Source organism: Arvicola amphibius, chromosome 1, assembly GCF_903992535.2.
Source record: "Arvicola amphibius chromosome 1, mArvAmp1.2, whole genome shotgun sequence".
In the NCBI taxonomy this organism is placed as follows: domain Eukaryota; kingdom Metazoa; phylum Chordata; class Mammalia; order Rodentia; family Cricetidae; genus Arvicola; species Arvicola amphibius.
Genome location: NC_052047.1, coordinates 31,679,184 through 31,695,840, shown reverse-complemented (window position 1 = coordinate 31,695,840; position 16,657 = coordinate 31,679,184). Strand labels below are relative to the sequence as shown.

At 35.7% G+C, this 16,657-nt stretch overlaps 1 protein-coding gene across 10 annotated transcripts in view; it reads right to left on the bottom strand.

Moving 5' to 3' along the window:
* Positions 1 to 379: 379 nt before the first annotated feature.
* Gabra4 (gamma-aminobutyric acid type A receptor subunit alpha4) overlaps positions 380 to 16,657 on the bottom strand; it is a 69,803-nt gene continuing 53,525 nt past the window's right edge. For 5 of the 10 annotated variants that reach the window (XM_038331909.1, XM_038331915.1, XM_038331939.1 and 2 more), the window contains one exon: positions 380 to 901. In XM_038331909.1, coding sequence (XP_038187837.1) covers positions 380 to 901 — 522 coding nt within the window. The remainder of the gene's footprint in view (positions 902 to 16,657) is intronic. The other 5 variants (XM_038331964.1, XM_038331973.1, XM_038331982.1 and 2 more) reach the window with 2 other exon arrangements.

Genomic DNA, 16,657 nt, shown 5'->3' with positions numbered 1-16,657 from the left:
ATTTTCTGTGACTGGTTGATTTCATGGGGTGTATTTAAAAATATCACAGTTTTTTTTTTCTTTCAAATTTCAATGCAAAAATATGCATCACATATCTCTTCTGGCCCTATTTCTCTTGTTCCAACTTTCCATAATAGTCTGTATTCCATCCAATTTGAACACTGAATAGATTCTTTTAAAATCATCTTTCTGTAAGAAACATGGTTTACTTTCTGGCCACTGAAGATTTAACTCTCTTGATATCTACCTGATTTATATTTTTAAATTCAAAAAAATGACATAGAATTTTTATTTTAGTAAAGAATACTTATCTTTAAAAACATTTAAAAAGACAGTCTGGATTTCCATCATCTTTTATGAAATTACTATAGCAACAAAATTACATTAGACTTTCTGATTTCTCCATGGTGTCCTTAGATAAATAAACAACCCAGTAGACCATGTTAAATGCCCCAAATGTCACTGGGAAGAGAATACGAGCGTATTTGTCTATTTTACTTGTGCCAGATCCGGAAGGTGGTGGAGCAGGGGGAGGAGGTGTGGCCGACCCAGTCCCTGCGGCCCCTGTTGTGTTAATTGTGGTCTTAATTCGCCCAAGTCTGGACCCAAACGCAGGGCGAGTGGAAGTTGACCCCAAGGAAGCTGGCCTTGATGTGCCACAAGGGCTGGGAGAGGGCGCAGAGGAAAGACCTTTGGCTGCAGAAATCGTCTCAGCCGCATTTGCCCTGCTGAATGGGTTTGGACTGGAAGCTAAGTATTCCTTAGGGGTGGCTTCAGAAGACTCGTGGACTGTGGTGGTCTTGCTGGAATGGTTTCCCACCTCAGTTCTGCTGTTGCTATCAGTTTCTGAGTGGACCAAGGCATTTGTTCTTTTCCTCATGTTCAAATTGCCATGTATATTCTGAAAAGATACATCAAAATTTACATTTATTATGTAATTTTATGTAGCTCTGTATAGAATTCAAAGATACAAATGTATGCTTACTTGGAGTCTATAAAATGACCATGTAAAAATCCATTGCGACCATTTAACTAGATATAATTGCTTATTTCTACCCATATTAATAGTAAGTAAAGAGATGGAGTAGTAAAGAGAATTGAGAAGAAGCTTACAAATGGGTGACCGAAATAAACAGGCCTCAGAGGCCATCAATGAAAATATGTAATTGAGAGTTCAGTTTGGAGAGATGGGCATTTTCTATGACTATATACCTGGACACTACAATCAGACATTTTTTAAAGGTTCACTCCGTAGCTTATGCGCTTGTGAATTATGGCTTCAAGGTCAATGAGTAGAGTTTGAAAACAGAAAAAAAGAAGAAAGCAGTAACACAAAATAGAGCCAAAACAGACTCTAAGGGGCTTAGAACGAATTCCTCATGTCAGCTTGGAGTATTCTCCTAAGCTGTCGCAGCTGAACTAATGAGAATTGTGGCCTAACATATCACAACAAATTTTAGTGGAGACAACTGAAATCAAAGTCAACAGCCGCGTAGAAGCTGAAGACACCATTGCAGATGCTGCATTTTTTCTCTACAATTCTTAAACCCCATTTAACATAAAAGAATAATCAACTTTAATTTATTCTAAAATATTACATACATAGTAAAGAATATAAAAGTGTTTAAAGCGTTTATTCTATTGCTGGAGAGAAATTATGTATACTTACATATCATGAAATGAAAAGAATATAAGAAAAGTAAATCTATTAGAGGTAAACTAGTAAGTAGGGGCAGAGAGAAGGCTCAACTAGTAAAGGCATTTGCTGGCAAGATTGGTAATTGGGGTTCCTTCCCCAGGACCCTTATAGTAGAAGGAGAGAACCGACTCCAACGAGTTGTTCTCTGATATCCACACTCACACTGCTGCTTTTACATTCTCGTGTGTGTGCACCCACACATGCAAACCTATATATACACACAACATAAGTACATATAAAGGAAAAATAACTTAAAGTACATGGAGAAGGGAAGGGGGAAGGGATGAGGGATTGAAGAAGAATTATTACTTGCATACACACAGAGAGAGAGAGAGAGGAGAGAGAGGGAGGGAGAGAGAGAGAGAGAGAGAGAGAGAGAGAGAGAGAGAGAGAGAGAGATTATTTCTGCTTACAGTTTGATTACAGGTTCACTAATAATTATCCTAATGATGGATGACTTCTAACTCCATCCATAGTAGAATAACAGAGATTGAATTTTCTTCCCTGATTGAATAGAAAGACCTATATAAAAGACGCATAACAACTCATTATCTGAAGATACTGAGTATCTAACAACATAGGAGAATCACTGAGAGAGAAGAAATAAACCTGAGAGTTTCCATACTGTGGAGCAGAGCCAGCCTCCTGAACTGAAGAGATGATTTGAGAATGTGTGGAGAGCAAGGTGACTAGTATTTTCAGGACAACAAACTAAAGAGGAAAATGTTGACCAATGACCTCTAAATGTCTGGATAGAGTTATGTTCAGTCAAGTGTAGTTTATGCGTGAGAAGTACTCATGCAAGATTGAAAAACAGAATCACCAGAAGGCGTGGAAGAGAACGGTACTTGATACCCTCCCAAAGAAGAGTACAATGAATGAATGGTCCCATTCGTCAGATTTCAAAGTGTCAATATAAACTCAGAAAGTCTTTACTTCAGAAGTTTGGAATGAATAGTTCTAAACAGTGACAATAAATCTAATAGTCCTACTGCTGATTCATGAATTTTAATAGCAAGATCAGAAGATGAAGCCGACTTCAAGAATGTATCTGTTCTCTAGAACAAAGTGCAAAAATATTTAAGAGTCTCTTTGGGATTCCCTCTGGATTAGCATTCTAGAATTTTCTGAAATCCTGCGAAACATACTCTGTATAGTGGGACTGGTAACAAAACTGATTCTAATAAGCATTTATCTTTATAGTCATGCCCCATGTCATGTGCACACTCCTCCCTGATCAAGAGCTAGAGCCCGGGAATGGAGAGACAGCTCAGTGGTTAAGATCACCAGGTGCAATTCCAGAGGTCCTGAGTTCAATTCCTAGCAACAACACAGGGGCTCACAACTATATATAATGGGATCTGATGCCCTCTTCTGACATACAGGCATACAGGCAGACAGAGCACTCATATATTAAAATAATAACAATAATAGTAAAATTCAAAAGGAGATAGATTTCATTTGCCCATAATCTAAATTATTAATTTCTTTGGCTAATAATGTACTGTGGTAATGATAATATGTCATTTCCAAATCTACCTCAAGAGTTCTAATTTGATTTCATCTTCCTTAAGGTGTTGTAACTGAAACGACAAACACTCCCAAGTTAATTTGCAGGGTAGGAAACCATTGGAACACAATCACTTATCCCAATGAGACCAAACAACAAACTGATGGGTCTGTTCCAGCTAAGAAAATATAAATAGCTTAGGCAAGCTAAATCAACACAAGCAGAAATTTCACACTGACCTGTAGAATTAAAAGCCAAAGTAAATATTTATTGTATGTGCAGAAGTGTTGTCATGACTTCTTAGGTAATAGCATTGTTCTTTCAACAATTTAATGTCTATAGACCAATAAAATCAAGCATTCAGGAAGGAGGACTTTCTAAACCTCCCTTGTGAGGGAAGTTCCTTCGACCATGTGTGCTAATGAAAAGGCTGCGTTGCCCAGAGCTCAAAGAGGACCTTCAGGGGGTGCTGTTGCCTAATGTCACACAATAGCTAAATGACCAAGGCTTGTCCTTCTTCAGAATTCCATTTTCCAGCCACTACAATATTTTTAAACTGGGAGAAATTTTAGTGTTATCTTGCTGTGTTGAGGAGGAAAATAAGAACTCACAGCAAGTATTACTAAGATTTGCTGTACTGAATAGCTTTTCTACTCAGACAAGTGACAGAGGCATTCAAAAACTTACTGTTCAGAAGTTTATTCAAGACTTGGAAATCAGAAGTATGGCATATTCTTTTAATGTCATAGAGGCGTATGGATCAGCAGGCCACCCAAGAGATGTGAATATTTTATAATAATTTACCTGAGTGTGATTCTGCTATTTATTATTTGATTTGTGACCAGATACTGTAAAGTTTCCATGGGTCATTGAAGTTTCGTGCCTAGCAGGAAATATCAGTAGTGCTTAGGTTTTCTTCCTCTACATGGAGTGAAACAGTTCGATATCACAACTAGTCATCATAGTCTAGAATTCCTTCCTTATAAAAATGTGTTAGAGGGGCTCGGGGCATGCTCTGGCATGGAAACCCTGCTGAGAATCTCTCCATGAGGGGGCTGGGGCAAGTAAACAAGCTCATGATTCAATGATATAAAGGCTTGCTTTTGAATTCCTGAAATAGTATAAACCCAAGGAGCAGTTGGACCCATCTATAACCCCAGTGCTATGAAGACAGGATATAAGCTACAGGCAGGAGGATGTCTCAAAGCTTGTGCACCAGACTGCCTGGTGTACACAGTGGAGAGTCTGTCTCAAGACAAGGTGGAAAGCAGAGACCAAAACCTGAAGCTTTCCTCTGACCCCCACATGCATCCCATGTCACATGTACTTCTCCCTTCACGCACAAACACACAGGTATACAGATTGCCCTTTCGCCAAAAGATTTTGAATTAGTTTTCCACCTGAGTAATTGACTAATGAATTGAAAAAAATCTTGACATATGTACATCTGACATTTGTAGGGGTAAATTTTTAATTGTTTGAAAACTATATTCTGATGTATATTCTCTATATAGTTCAAGGTATTTAGAAGTAGGCATCAATAAAGCAAGAAGCCACGGGAAGGAAGAAAACAGAATAAAGGATGACATTAGGATTGCTGTAAGGAAACAAAAACCAGATCTGTGTATGTCTAGTTTAAATGTGATAATGAGTTTCTAGAACATAATGAGTGCCTTATTAATCACTGTACTTTAAATTACTCGGTAGGAGCCTACTTCATAACTGATCTTTGCACCAAGATGGGAATATTATAGAAAGTCAAGATCTTTCAAAGTGTTTTTATTAAAAAACATTACATCCAGGGCCAAGTTTACTCTTTCTTTGTGGAGCCAGCTTTTGTGCTATTGTAGGTAATGCAAAAATAAATAAATTATCTGGATTTTATTCTAAATCTAACTGAGAAGGCCTAAGAAGTCTCAATAGCATTTATCATTCCTACACAAAGGAAAAAGTAATTTGATGAATTTTAGACATAAATCTTTGTTCTTTGCTAAGCAACCAAATGCTATTTTAATTATCTTCTTTTTTTTTTTTGTCTGAAGGTAGACTGTGTAAAGAGTAGTCATCATTTCCCATGATGACAAACCACCAAAGGACTGAGGAATCCATTCCTAGCCAGAATAGGAATCACTAGGAAAAATACTGGCATAGAAGTCAAGTCTTGGAGCAAACAAATTGTCAGTCAGTGTGATGTTGATTCATTTAGATTTCAGAGTCTTCTATTAGTATTCCATAAACACATAGTCGTTTTCAAAAGGACATAAGTATCAACTGGATTTTTAAAAGATAAATCAATTTTAAAACATTTCGTCACTAGTCACAATAGCCTAAAGGGGAAAAACTGTAGTGGGATAGAGATGGTAGGTGGCAGATTCAAACATTGCCAACAGTTTAAAGCAGCAACCAGCAAACAGGTTTAGATCCAAGCAACTCATCAATCATGACTGTGATCTGGCACAATTTCTAAAGAAGTATTGTAACTAAAAAAAATTAAAATTCATCTCAACTTATTATTCTAGCAGTGAATAGATAACGTAACTAAGATTAGGTTTGCAGAATGCAAGCAGCTATGTTTATATTCTTTGCACAAGAAGTTAATGAAGTTTAATAAAATGTAATTTAACACTCTTAAATTAAAAACTAACAAGGCTAATAATGAACAGGTTTATCTTCCAGAATATCAATGAGTCAGATACACACAAAATAAAAATCAAATAATGTAAAGACATTAATTCAAGGCTACTTGAGCAAGTTTCAGGGCAGTCAAATATCTTTTTTTAAAAAAAGGAAATAAATGTTGTAGAGCAGCTACAAATATGCCCAGAAGTAATGCTTTACTGAGATCTATCAATAGTGATTTTAGAAAGTTCTCTCATATAGAAATGAAAAACATTACCTCCAAATAAACATGCTAAATATTTCATAAATAGTATCCAAGGAATTCTATCATATATTGAGCTCCAGAATGCAGAAATGAAAACACTCAAGTTCCCAATTTATTATATTTAATTTCCTCCTAGTGTTAGCATTTAATCCAATATTCACATTTCCATCAGCTATAGAAATATTATTTTCAATGCTAGGGACTGAAACAAACGTCTATCTTCTATTTGGATTACCCAAACCCTTCCAAGAGATTTTTAAAAATTCATTTTTAAATTCATTTTCTGTTTTATATTTGAAGGTTTGACACACTAGGATTTCTTTGAGATAAGTAGTTTTGTGGTCAATTTTGTTTCAGAGCAATTCCTGGTATTTCTTTTTATTCCTAAGACTTTTATATATTACGTATGTTCCCAGTGGCAAAAGCTTCTTTATTGGCAATCCATCAGAGCAGAAGTTCTCAGCTATGCCAAGTGGACATCTCTAGAATGCTATCTGAAGTGGCTTTTACCAGTTCTAGCAACTTATCCCAGAGACAAAGAGGGCAAAGCAGAGAAAGTTCACTTTCTCAAAACCCAGACACTGAGGTGGACTGGTCCTTTTCTATTCAATGAGGGACTGTAGTACTGTAGTCATCTAACGTATTTATAAGAATACTCTCACCAGCCGGGCGGTGGTGGCACACGCCTTTAATCCCAGCACTCGGGAGGCAGAGGCAGGCGGATCTCTGTGAGTTCGAGGCCAGCCTGGTCTACAAGAGCTAGTTCCAGGACAGGCTCTAAAAAAAAGCTGCAGAGAAACCCTGTCTCGAAAAAAAAAAAAAAAAAAAAAAAACAGAAAAAAAAAAAAAAAAAAAAAAAAAAAAAAAAAAAAAAAACAGAAAAAAAAAAAACCCCAAAAAAGAATACTCTCACCAATGGAACCGAATTGAAGACCAGGATATCAATCCACACACCTTTGAACACCTAATTTTTGACAAAGAAGCAAAAAATATCAAAAGAAAAAAAAAGCATATTTAACAAATGGTGCTGCCATAACTGGATATCAACATGTAGATGAATGAAAATAGATCTGTCTATCACCATGCACAAAACTCAACTCAAAATGGATCAAAGACTTCAACATAAAGCCTGCCATACTGAACCTTACAGAAGACAAAATGGGAAGTACACTTGAATGCATTGGCACAGGAGACTACTTCCTAAATATAACCCCAGCAGCACACACACTGAGAGAAACAATTAATAAATGGGAACTCTTGAATCTGAAAAGCTTCTGTAAAGCAAAGGACATGGTCAAGAAGACAAAACAACAGACTATAGAATGGGGAAAGATCTTCACTAACCCCACATAAAACAGAGGTCTGATCTCTAAAATATATAAAGAACTCACGAAATTGGTCATCAAAAGAACAAATAATCCAATAAAAATGGTGTACAGACCTAAACAGAGAACTTCTAACAGAGGAATCTAAAATGTCTGAAAGATACTTAAGGAAATGTTCAACATCTTTAGTCATCAGAAAAAATACAAATCAAAGCAACTCTCAGTTTCTATTTTACACCTGTAAGAAAGGCCAAGATCAAAAACACTGATGACAACTTATGCTGGAGGTTGTGGGGTAAAGGGAACACTTCTGCATTGCTGGTGGAAATGAAAACTGGTATAACCCCTTTGGATGTCAGTGTAGCTATTTCTCAGAAAATTAGAAAACAACCTTCCTCAAGACCAAGTAATACCACTTTTGGGTATATATCCAAAGGATGTTCAATTGTGCCACAAGGACATGTGCTCAACTATGTTCATAAAAGCATTGTTTGTCATAGCCAGAACCTAGAAACAACCTAAATACCCCTCAACTGAAGAATAAATAAGGAAAATGTGGTACATTTACACAATGGAGTACTGCACAGCAGAAAAAATAGACACCTTGAATTTTGCAGGCAAATTGATGGAGCTAGTAAACATCATTTTGAGTGAGGTAACCCAGACCCAGCAAGACAATTATCACATGTACTCATTCATAAGTGGTTTTAAAACATAAAGCAAAGAAAACCAGCCCACAAATCACAATCCCAGAGAATTTAGACAACAATGAGAACCATAAGAGAGATATATGTAGATCTAATCTACATGAGAAGTAGAAGAAGACAAGATCTCCTGAGTAAATTGGGAACAAGGGTTGACAGGGTGGGGAGAGGCAGGGAGCGGAGCAGAGAAAAATGTAGAGCTCAATAAAAATCAGTAAGTAACAATACTCTTAAAGGCAGTAAAATGTTCAAACTCTTAGACTAAATTTGTAAAAAGTTCACGTATTAGTTATGTTTTTTCTAACACTGGGTAATTGATTAGGATATCTGATTCCCAAACCAGACATAGTTGAATTCCAATACTGAATATGTTATTTGTAGTTATGGGGTATACAACCACTTATTTAACCTCTAAAAATCTCAGACTCCTTCATGCAACTAGATTGCTCATATGTCTTCTGTTTAATGAACACCCAGCATACAGTAGGCATCAATTAATTAGTGTACAAAAGTTGAACCTAGCTGAGGTCAACTAAAAAGGAATATGTGTGCAAAATAAAAAGCACTCAGAAATGAATAAGTATAAGAAATAAAATCTTAGAAGACATTTTAATGAATCTATAGTATAGATTATGAACAAAGTTACTGTTATAAAAATAAAATCTTAGAAGACATTGTAACGTATCTATAGATTATGAACCAAGTTTCCAATAATCAGAAAAGTAGCTAAGTAGTTGGTCCATAAAACAAGAAAGAAGCTCTGGTGAAGTCAGACAAAGAAAATCTGTTGCTCACTGAATAAGGAATAAACACAAATAAATTTAAAATTGTGTTGATAGTAAAAATGAGAAATTAACACATGCACAAAAAAAGTACAAAATGCAATTGGGAAAAACTAGAAGAAAGCTACTAGTACTGCTGCTGCTGCTAGACTGACTTCAGTGGAATAGTTCTTTCACAGCTGATATGCTCACAGGCTTTGAATAAATCAGGCACCACCAGCAATGCCATGCTCCATAGAGAAAAAAGCATTTCAACAAATAGTTCAATGTCTAAGCTTTAGATGGCTTCCTTACTCTATCAGATCTTTGTCTCTTTAGTGTTTTATCAGTTATTGGTAACACCTTAATTCTAGTCATCAGGAAACAGCGGTGGCTGGGAAACAGCTATAACAAACTCTCCATCTCATGATGCTATGATAAGGCACGGTATTAGTCCACCATTCCAGAATAGCTAGCTCGCTCTATAAATATAACTGAATATTAAAAAGAATTGAATCTCAGAACGTAGTGCCTTAGTAGTCCATGGTTAACTTTTTTGTTTATTTCTTCTTTCAATTATAGTGGTCCAGAAATGAGGTCATGTGGTCACCAGAGAAGCGGTGGTAAGAGGCAACAAGCATCAAAGAAATTCATAAATGCAAACATTAACAGTTTAATCGCTGCTATTTGATTTAAACTCTTCCATTCTCAAATTCCTAAGACTCAGTATATTAGGTAGGGGTATCTAGTGGAAGAATATCTTCATAGAAGATGAGAAGACACAGGAAGACAGCTCTCTCTTAAGTGTAAAGACACAATAGCAAGGGGAAGAGAGGCATCATGAGAATTTGAAGCCTACCAGCCCATGGTCTTAAATTTTCTAGTCTCTAAAATTGGAAGGAATTAATATCTGTTGTTAAGTCCATACAGTCTCTGCTATTTTGTTATGCCTGCCTGAGCAGACTAAGAGGATCATCTAATGTCAAAAATTAAATCCATATCATAGATTTTTTTAAATGCTGAATCAATCTTTTCCTGTGGAAAAATAAGCAGCATCTAAACAACCTTGTAGTTCTCCCTCTTTCAACTATTCCCTTTGGAGGTAACCTTTGTGGAAACTCAAAAATCCTAGGTAAAGTCAACATAAAAGCAACCCTGAGAAACTGTCAAAAATTAAACATTAATTCTCTCCACTCACTGTTACCTGTGCTGGAAAAAAGACTTTCAAGTGCAGTTGTGTGCATATTCTGTATAAGAGGTTCATATTATCCAGATACTTGATGACCTCAAATATCTCTTGGTAGTTTTTAGCTACTTCTCCTCTATATCAGAGGGATACAGTTAACTGCCATGTTTAACCTTCTACTTTGGAGTTAATTCCAATTCTTTCTTCACTCACCCAAAAATTTCCCTAACTATTTCCACCGCTTTTCAATTATGACTTATGTATTGCTGAGCATGTGATGAGTTTTAGAACATGTGTTTATTTAAATATTAAAAATAATATTTGACAAAATGATTTGCAATTTTCCTCTTTCACAGTTTATGTTTTTAATCCTTAAACTGGAGCTAGCAAATAGATAATAGCTGAAAAATTGCAAAAGAAACATGACTACTATAGATACAGTAGGGCAATAGACCGCATATTAAAAACAATAACCTAAAATACTGATGCTGAATCTTTTGACCACACAGAAGTGACTAATATTTGAAAATACAGATATGTCTTCCCATGGTTTGATAATTAAACAATGTATACAACAAATAGTCTTAAAATGTATATAATTGTGTGGTTGTGGAGGGGTGTGGAATAAGCACACATGTGTGCATTTGGAAGTCAGAGAAGAATGTTTTGGAATCTTCTATAGTTCTCAACCTTGTTGGGGTGGGAATCAGGGTCTCTCACTGAACCTGAAGTCTGACATTTAGGGCAGACTGGCCAGTGAGTTTCCAGGATCTCTCTGTCTTTATACTATAATCTTGGGGTTACAGGCAAGTCTGACCATATCTAGACTTTATGGAGGTACTAAGAATTTCAACTTGGATCCTCTTGTTTGAACACGAAGTGTTCTTACATCCAGTCATCTCAACTCATAAATATATGTACCTTTATATATCAATTAAGTATTTAATCTGAAAAAGTGAAATTTTAGTTTCTAAACACAAACTTGGAAGGTAAGATAAACTCACTCTTTCAACTCAGCATCACCTTAGGAAAATGTTTTATTGTCGCCTCAGGATATTTGCAAAATTACATTCATAGCTGAGAAGTATTTGCACAAGTTTTATTATTATTGTATAGCTGATATAGCATGATCATAATGAAATTTTGCCATAATAAATAGTTATCCAGAAAGGTTCAGGGATTATACCAATCCTATAGGAAGCTGTCATTGCAATAGTCTAAATCACAATTTTATCTGCATCCGCAGACACCAGAGCATTGTATACAAAACAGTCATTCTTCAAAACTGGATCCACAGCACACAAAGAAAAAAAAAACAAATAAATGCCATTGTTCAATAAAACAGAATAGTCATGTGACATAAAGATGTCTTTGATTAGTCAAGCTACATATTAAATTCCTTTTGAATTCTGGTATTTTTGCTTTTTAGTTTATTTTTAGTAGAAAAATCACAAACTTCATGTTTAATCTACCAGTGGAGATTACTATCAAGAAAAAATATAAAATATCTATTCTAAATATCTCATTGAAGACATTTATTCAGCCCATTTATTTATTAATCCAACAAGTTTTTGCTGAAAGTATAATTTTTCTTCAAGTGTTTTTTACTAGGTGTTGTGGAATATTTGCTTAACTATGTAAAGATGAATTGTATTTTTTAAACTATGTAAGAATGTGCTGCCTTTGTTTACTTATGTAAAGATGTACTGCTATTTTACTTTGCCTGCTTAAAGCACTTGATTGGTCTAATAAAAAGCTGACCAGCCAATAAAGTAAGGATGTATAGGTGGGACTTCTAAGCAGAAAGAGTAAGTAGAAGGGATTTAGGCTGGGGAAAGAAAGAAAAAAATGGCAGGGAGAAGTCAGGGGCCAGCCAGAGACTCACAGAGGAAGCAGGAAAATAGGACATGTTGAATGAAAGAAAGGTAAAATGCCCCAAGTCAAAACATAAATAATTAGAAAAAGGTTAAATTAAATTAAAAGACCTGATGGGACAAAGTGAAGCTAAATCTGAGCATTTATAATTAATAATAAGTCTCTATATACTTATTTGGAAGCTCGTTGGCAGCCCAAAGAAAATTCCAACCACAACTGGGCATTGGAGAAAAAAATGGGCAGAATTATTTCAGTCCTTGAAATTTCTCCCAGGAAATATTAATCATTATGATAGTAAATAAGTACCATCAATCAATACCAATGTACCAACTGGAGGTATATTGCTTCACCTTTGAGCTAAAAAAGCATCTAGATCAAAGTGACACTTATGCTAAGATATTAAAGATGAAAGTTGAAAGGGGGCTCAAAGACAATGGAAGAAGGCACCGGAACAGGATAGAAACTATTTTTGAAGACTTTTCTCAGTAATAAGGAGAAGAATGAATCTTTCCCTTGAGACTAAAACTTCAGCTTTATAGAGAAGTTTCTAAAACATCCCCTTTCTCTTTTTAGTCTTGTTTTCTCTTGAATTAATCAGTATTTCAAGGGAAATTTCAAGATTTTCTCTTGAAATCAGGCAGTAGTGTATATTCTACTCATTTAATATCTAACAGCACTTTTCAGATAGAAATATTGAATTATTATCAACATCTATCTCCATGATGTACTAAACATGTACTATGGGCCAAGCTGTACTAAATGCATTGTATACGTAGTATTAGCTTGTTGCTACAACTCATGAATTGTACCCATGCTCTCACTCTCCAAGTGAGGATAATGGAGCCTAGAGAAGTTGAGCATATCCTCCAAAGTCACTCAGTTAAAATATTTCAGAGTCATAATTTGAATTCCAAATGATACTCTTAACCACTTTGGGAATCTGCTAGAAACTGTAAATACATATGCCGAGGAGACTTTTTTTAAGCACAAGAGCATTTTTCTGAAGTATATCTACAACAACCCAGCTAAATCAGTGATGTTAGTAAACAGCATGTTTTATCAGATCTGAATTCGACTGTATATAGCTTTGACTATGCACTAAACACTGATCCTAAGTTTTTGTTTCCAAGATAAGTCCCTCCTAATGTTGATAATACATCTTTTCAATGTGCATGAAATCATTTTTTTAACACTTGCTTTCTGGTCCTATTCCCACTCAAAATACTCTGGTATTTTTGTTTTGTTGTTGTCGTTTTTGTTTTTCTGGTTTTTGCTTATTTTGTTTTGTTTTTGCTACTTTAATGTCATGAAATGCTTATAGGTTCTGTAGAACAATACTCCTTTTGATCTTGCCTAAATATTTATAAATAGGCCTACATTCAGATAACTTATTCTGCACAAAGTTTCATTTTAACAACAAATGTAGCTTAGCTAAGTTTTTCTTTCCTTTTTCTTGCATCTCTTTTTGTATTCTTGAAAAAGATTTTGCAGTATAGCTCCAGCTGACATCTAACTCAAAATCCTAGTCTCCTCGTGTCAGGATTGGAGGCAAGAGTCACCATAAATAGCTAGGAAATTTTGTTTAATTGAAGAAATTTTCTATTTGTTCAAGAGATGAATCAATATTTCCACTCAAAATCTACGTTTTTTTCTATATCAGATAAAAACACTTGCAAGATACTCCTAAGAGAAACTTTTCCTAAATTTGTTTTCACAGACTAAGTTTGAACACAGTACTTAAAAAAACTGTTTAGAAATTTACTATTCCAAATGTGATAAAGCTGGTGTGGAAGACAGTGCAGATTCAACTCTGAATGTATTCCACAGGAAGTTTCAGTCAGTAATCTCTACTTTCAGACTTGAGAATGAGTCTCAAAACATGTTAGTTCTAGATATGAAGCTAATGGAATTCAGCAACATACATAACAAATTAGAAATAAGGTTAAGTCCATGTACACGGGCATATGCAGCAGAAGATGAATTAGAAATCATTGATCGTGGAAATATCTCTTTTTTTTCAAAACACCATCTTACCATATAACCAGGCTGGCCTCAAGCTCACTATGTTGCTGAGGCTAGCCTTGAACTTAGACACTCCTGACTCGCCTTTCCCAGTGATGGTGTTACAAGCAGGTATCACAATATAATGTGCACACAGTCTCCTAAACTTTTGAAATACAATCTGTATTACCATTTATACACTGAAGCCCAGGAAGTTTATCAGGAAGCAGAGGTTGAATTATCATACTACCAAAATGTGATCCACATCTACTATATTTACAGTTAAGAAGCATATTAAGTAGACAGAACAAATTCACATGGCTCCATGACACCTCTCAGCGCTTACAATATCAAGTACATAACCCTTCAAACATCTTAAATCATTTGGGTCTCTTCCAGGAAATAATTTTATTTTTCCTATGGGGCAAGCCCCATGGTATCAGCTGTAATTTGCATTGGGGCATTATCAAAATCATTCAGAACTTAACAAGCCTCTCATGCTGGAACAGCTGTTCATCTGAAAGAAAATTTAAAAAAAAAAAAAAACTTTCTATGCTCCTAAGCTAATCTCACTTGAGCTAGAAAATAAGGTATTAGACTATTTTGCATGTTCTGCCACTTTGTGACAAGAAAGCCAATTTTGCACTTCAGTAAAGGCAGATTGTAAATTTAGAATGAATTGAACCAGTAGCTGAGTCGCAATTTCTGGCAAATGGCTCATCAGCACATTAATGTATGCCACCAGCAAGATACTCACTTCAGCCCGGCAAGCAGGAAAACAGAAGGTGCAAACATTTGGTAGGCAGCACGGGAAATATCCTCTCCATCAACATCTACAAAACAAACCCTAAAACACAAAGCTCTCAGGCGCCATCGTCATCTTTGCCTGGCAGTATATTAGCTGATAAGAGTCAATATTAGAGCCATGGATTTTAAAACCAGGGAGACACACTTTGACCTACTAGATACAAGCTGTATGTTTTGGGAGAACGTAGTCTCTATGTGATTAGCACATCTCTTGCATATACTAAAGAAACTAGTATGTATGACTCAGAGTTATTAGTGGGACAATGTTAGTTAAGTGCTCAAGTCCTTAGCCATTGACAAAGTCTAAATGTTATTCTTATATCGTTAACATTTCATATTACCAAACATAGATCATTCCTATGGGATAAAATTTTGGTAAAAAAAAAAGTTTTCATTTTTTTCCGTGCTTATTCTTTCTATTTTTCTCAACAGAACTGGATGTTCAAATAAAGACTGTTGTGGAAACACGATCCAAGAATGGAGTCATGATAGAATTCTGAGTGTGGGAAAACTCCAAGAAAATCGGACACGCGTGTTGCGTCCTCAGTTTCTTCAGAAACGGGGAATTGCTCTTGGACTGTGCATTCACGCTCCTCCCGGGTGCAGTGACTAGGAGTGAGCTTACTTCAGCTGTTATCATTCACATTCCTCTACAGAAAAACGGGTTTGGGCCATCTGCAGATTGTCCTGGTGACTGTATAATCTGCTCAGGTGACGACGCTTCTTAACTCTCCGAGTGTAACTTTTCTGATTCTCTGAATTAATTTGGCTACTGCATGAGAATTCAGTCTGCCTCACTTTTAGGCACCATTCTCCCAGGTTCATGCTGCCAATTTGAGCGATAAATGTGGCACCCAGACAGAGACCTGAAGTGGGCTATGGGATAAGAAAGTGGAAATGAAGAGCACAAGTATTAAAACCACAATTATGAGATTGCTTGTAATTTGTTTATAATTATAATCTCTGGTTTCCAGAAGAAGGAACTTTAGATGAAGTATGGAACAGAGTCCAAAAGAATATGGACGAGGCAATAATACCAAGAGAAAAATGTTCTTGTTCAATTTTGGGTCACTCGGGTGTTAATTCAAACTGTTATCAAAATACTTAAGGAAGATAAGGAGGATATTAATCATGAGGAGGAGAGTGCTGATTATTTGAATGAATACAGACTGGATGAGCAAATCTTAAAATTGGTAAAAGAGACAAAGAAGGAGGTTTTCCCTGTTCAGACAAAAACCAAAAGTCAAAACAAGCACTGCCTATGCCAACGATGGTTTCCTCAGCTTCCTTAGTGGTGCCTCCTTTATATACAGATCCTTCATTTGCCTGAAACGTTCCTGAAGCATAGGGCGAGGAATTTGATAATCAATCTAATCTTGAATTTTCTCCACTGTTTGATAAGGAATTAGGAGAGCCTATGAAATACTAACTTTACAACCTAGGCAAGCTATGGCACATCAGGGAAACAGAATTTGTTTAGCAATTTCTCCCCTGGCATCATGAGGGATGCATGGTATTTTCAGTGCAATTTAAGAAAAATCAAAATGTTTATATGCACTACCCAACCTGTTTAAAAATCTAGAAGAAAAGATGGCACTGGACGTTCCTCACATATTATCTCAAGAGGAGAGAAAAGAGCTACAGCTATTTGAATCTAGACTAAAAAAAAATTTGTGTATTGTGTGGCTCCTTCACATAATAAATTGTCTCCTACAGGTAACAGAAGAGAATAAACCTTTAGAATGGATTTATTTACACCATAAGAGCCAGGAAATATTAACTACTTACCCTAGTCTCCTTGTTCAATTAGTAAATCGGGAGGAGCTGATGCCAACAATTAGATTTATCTACATCTCAAATCAAAATCATTCTGAATTTCCTGATATTCAAAAATACAAAAACTGG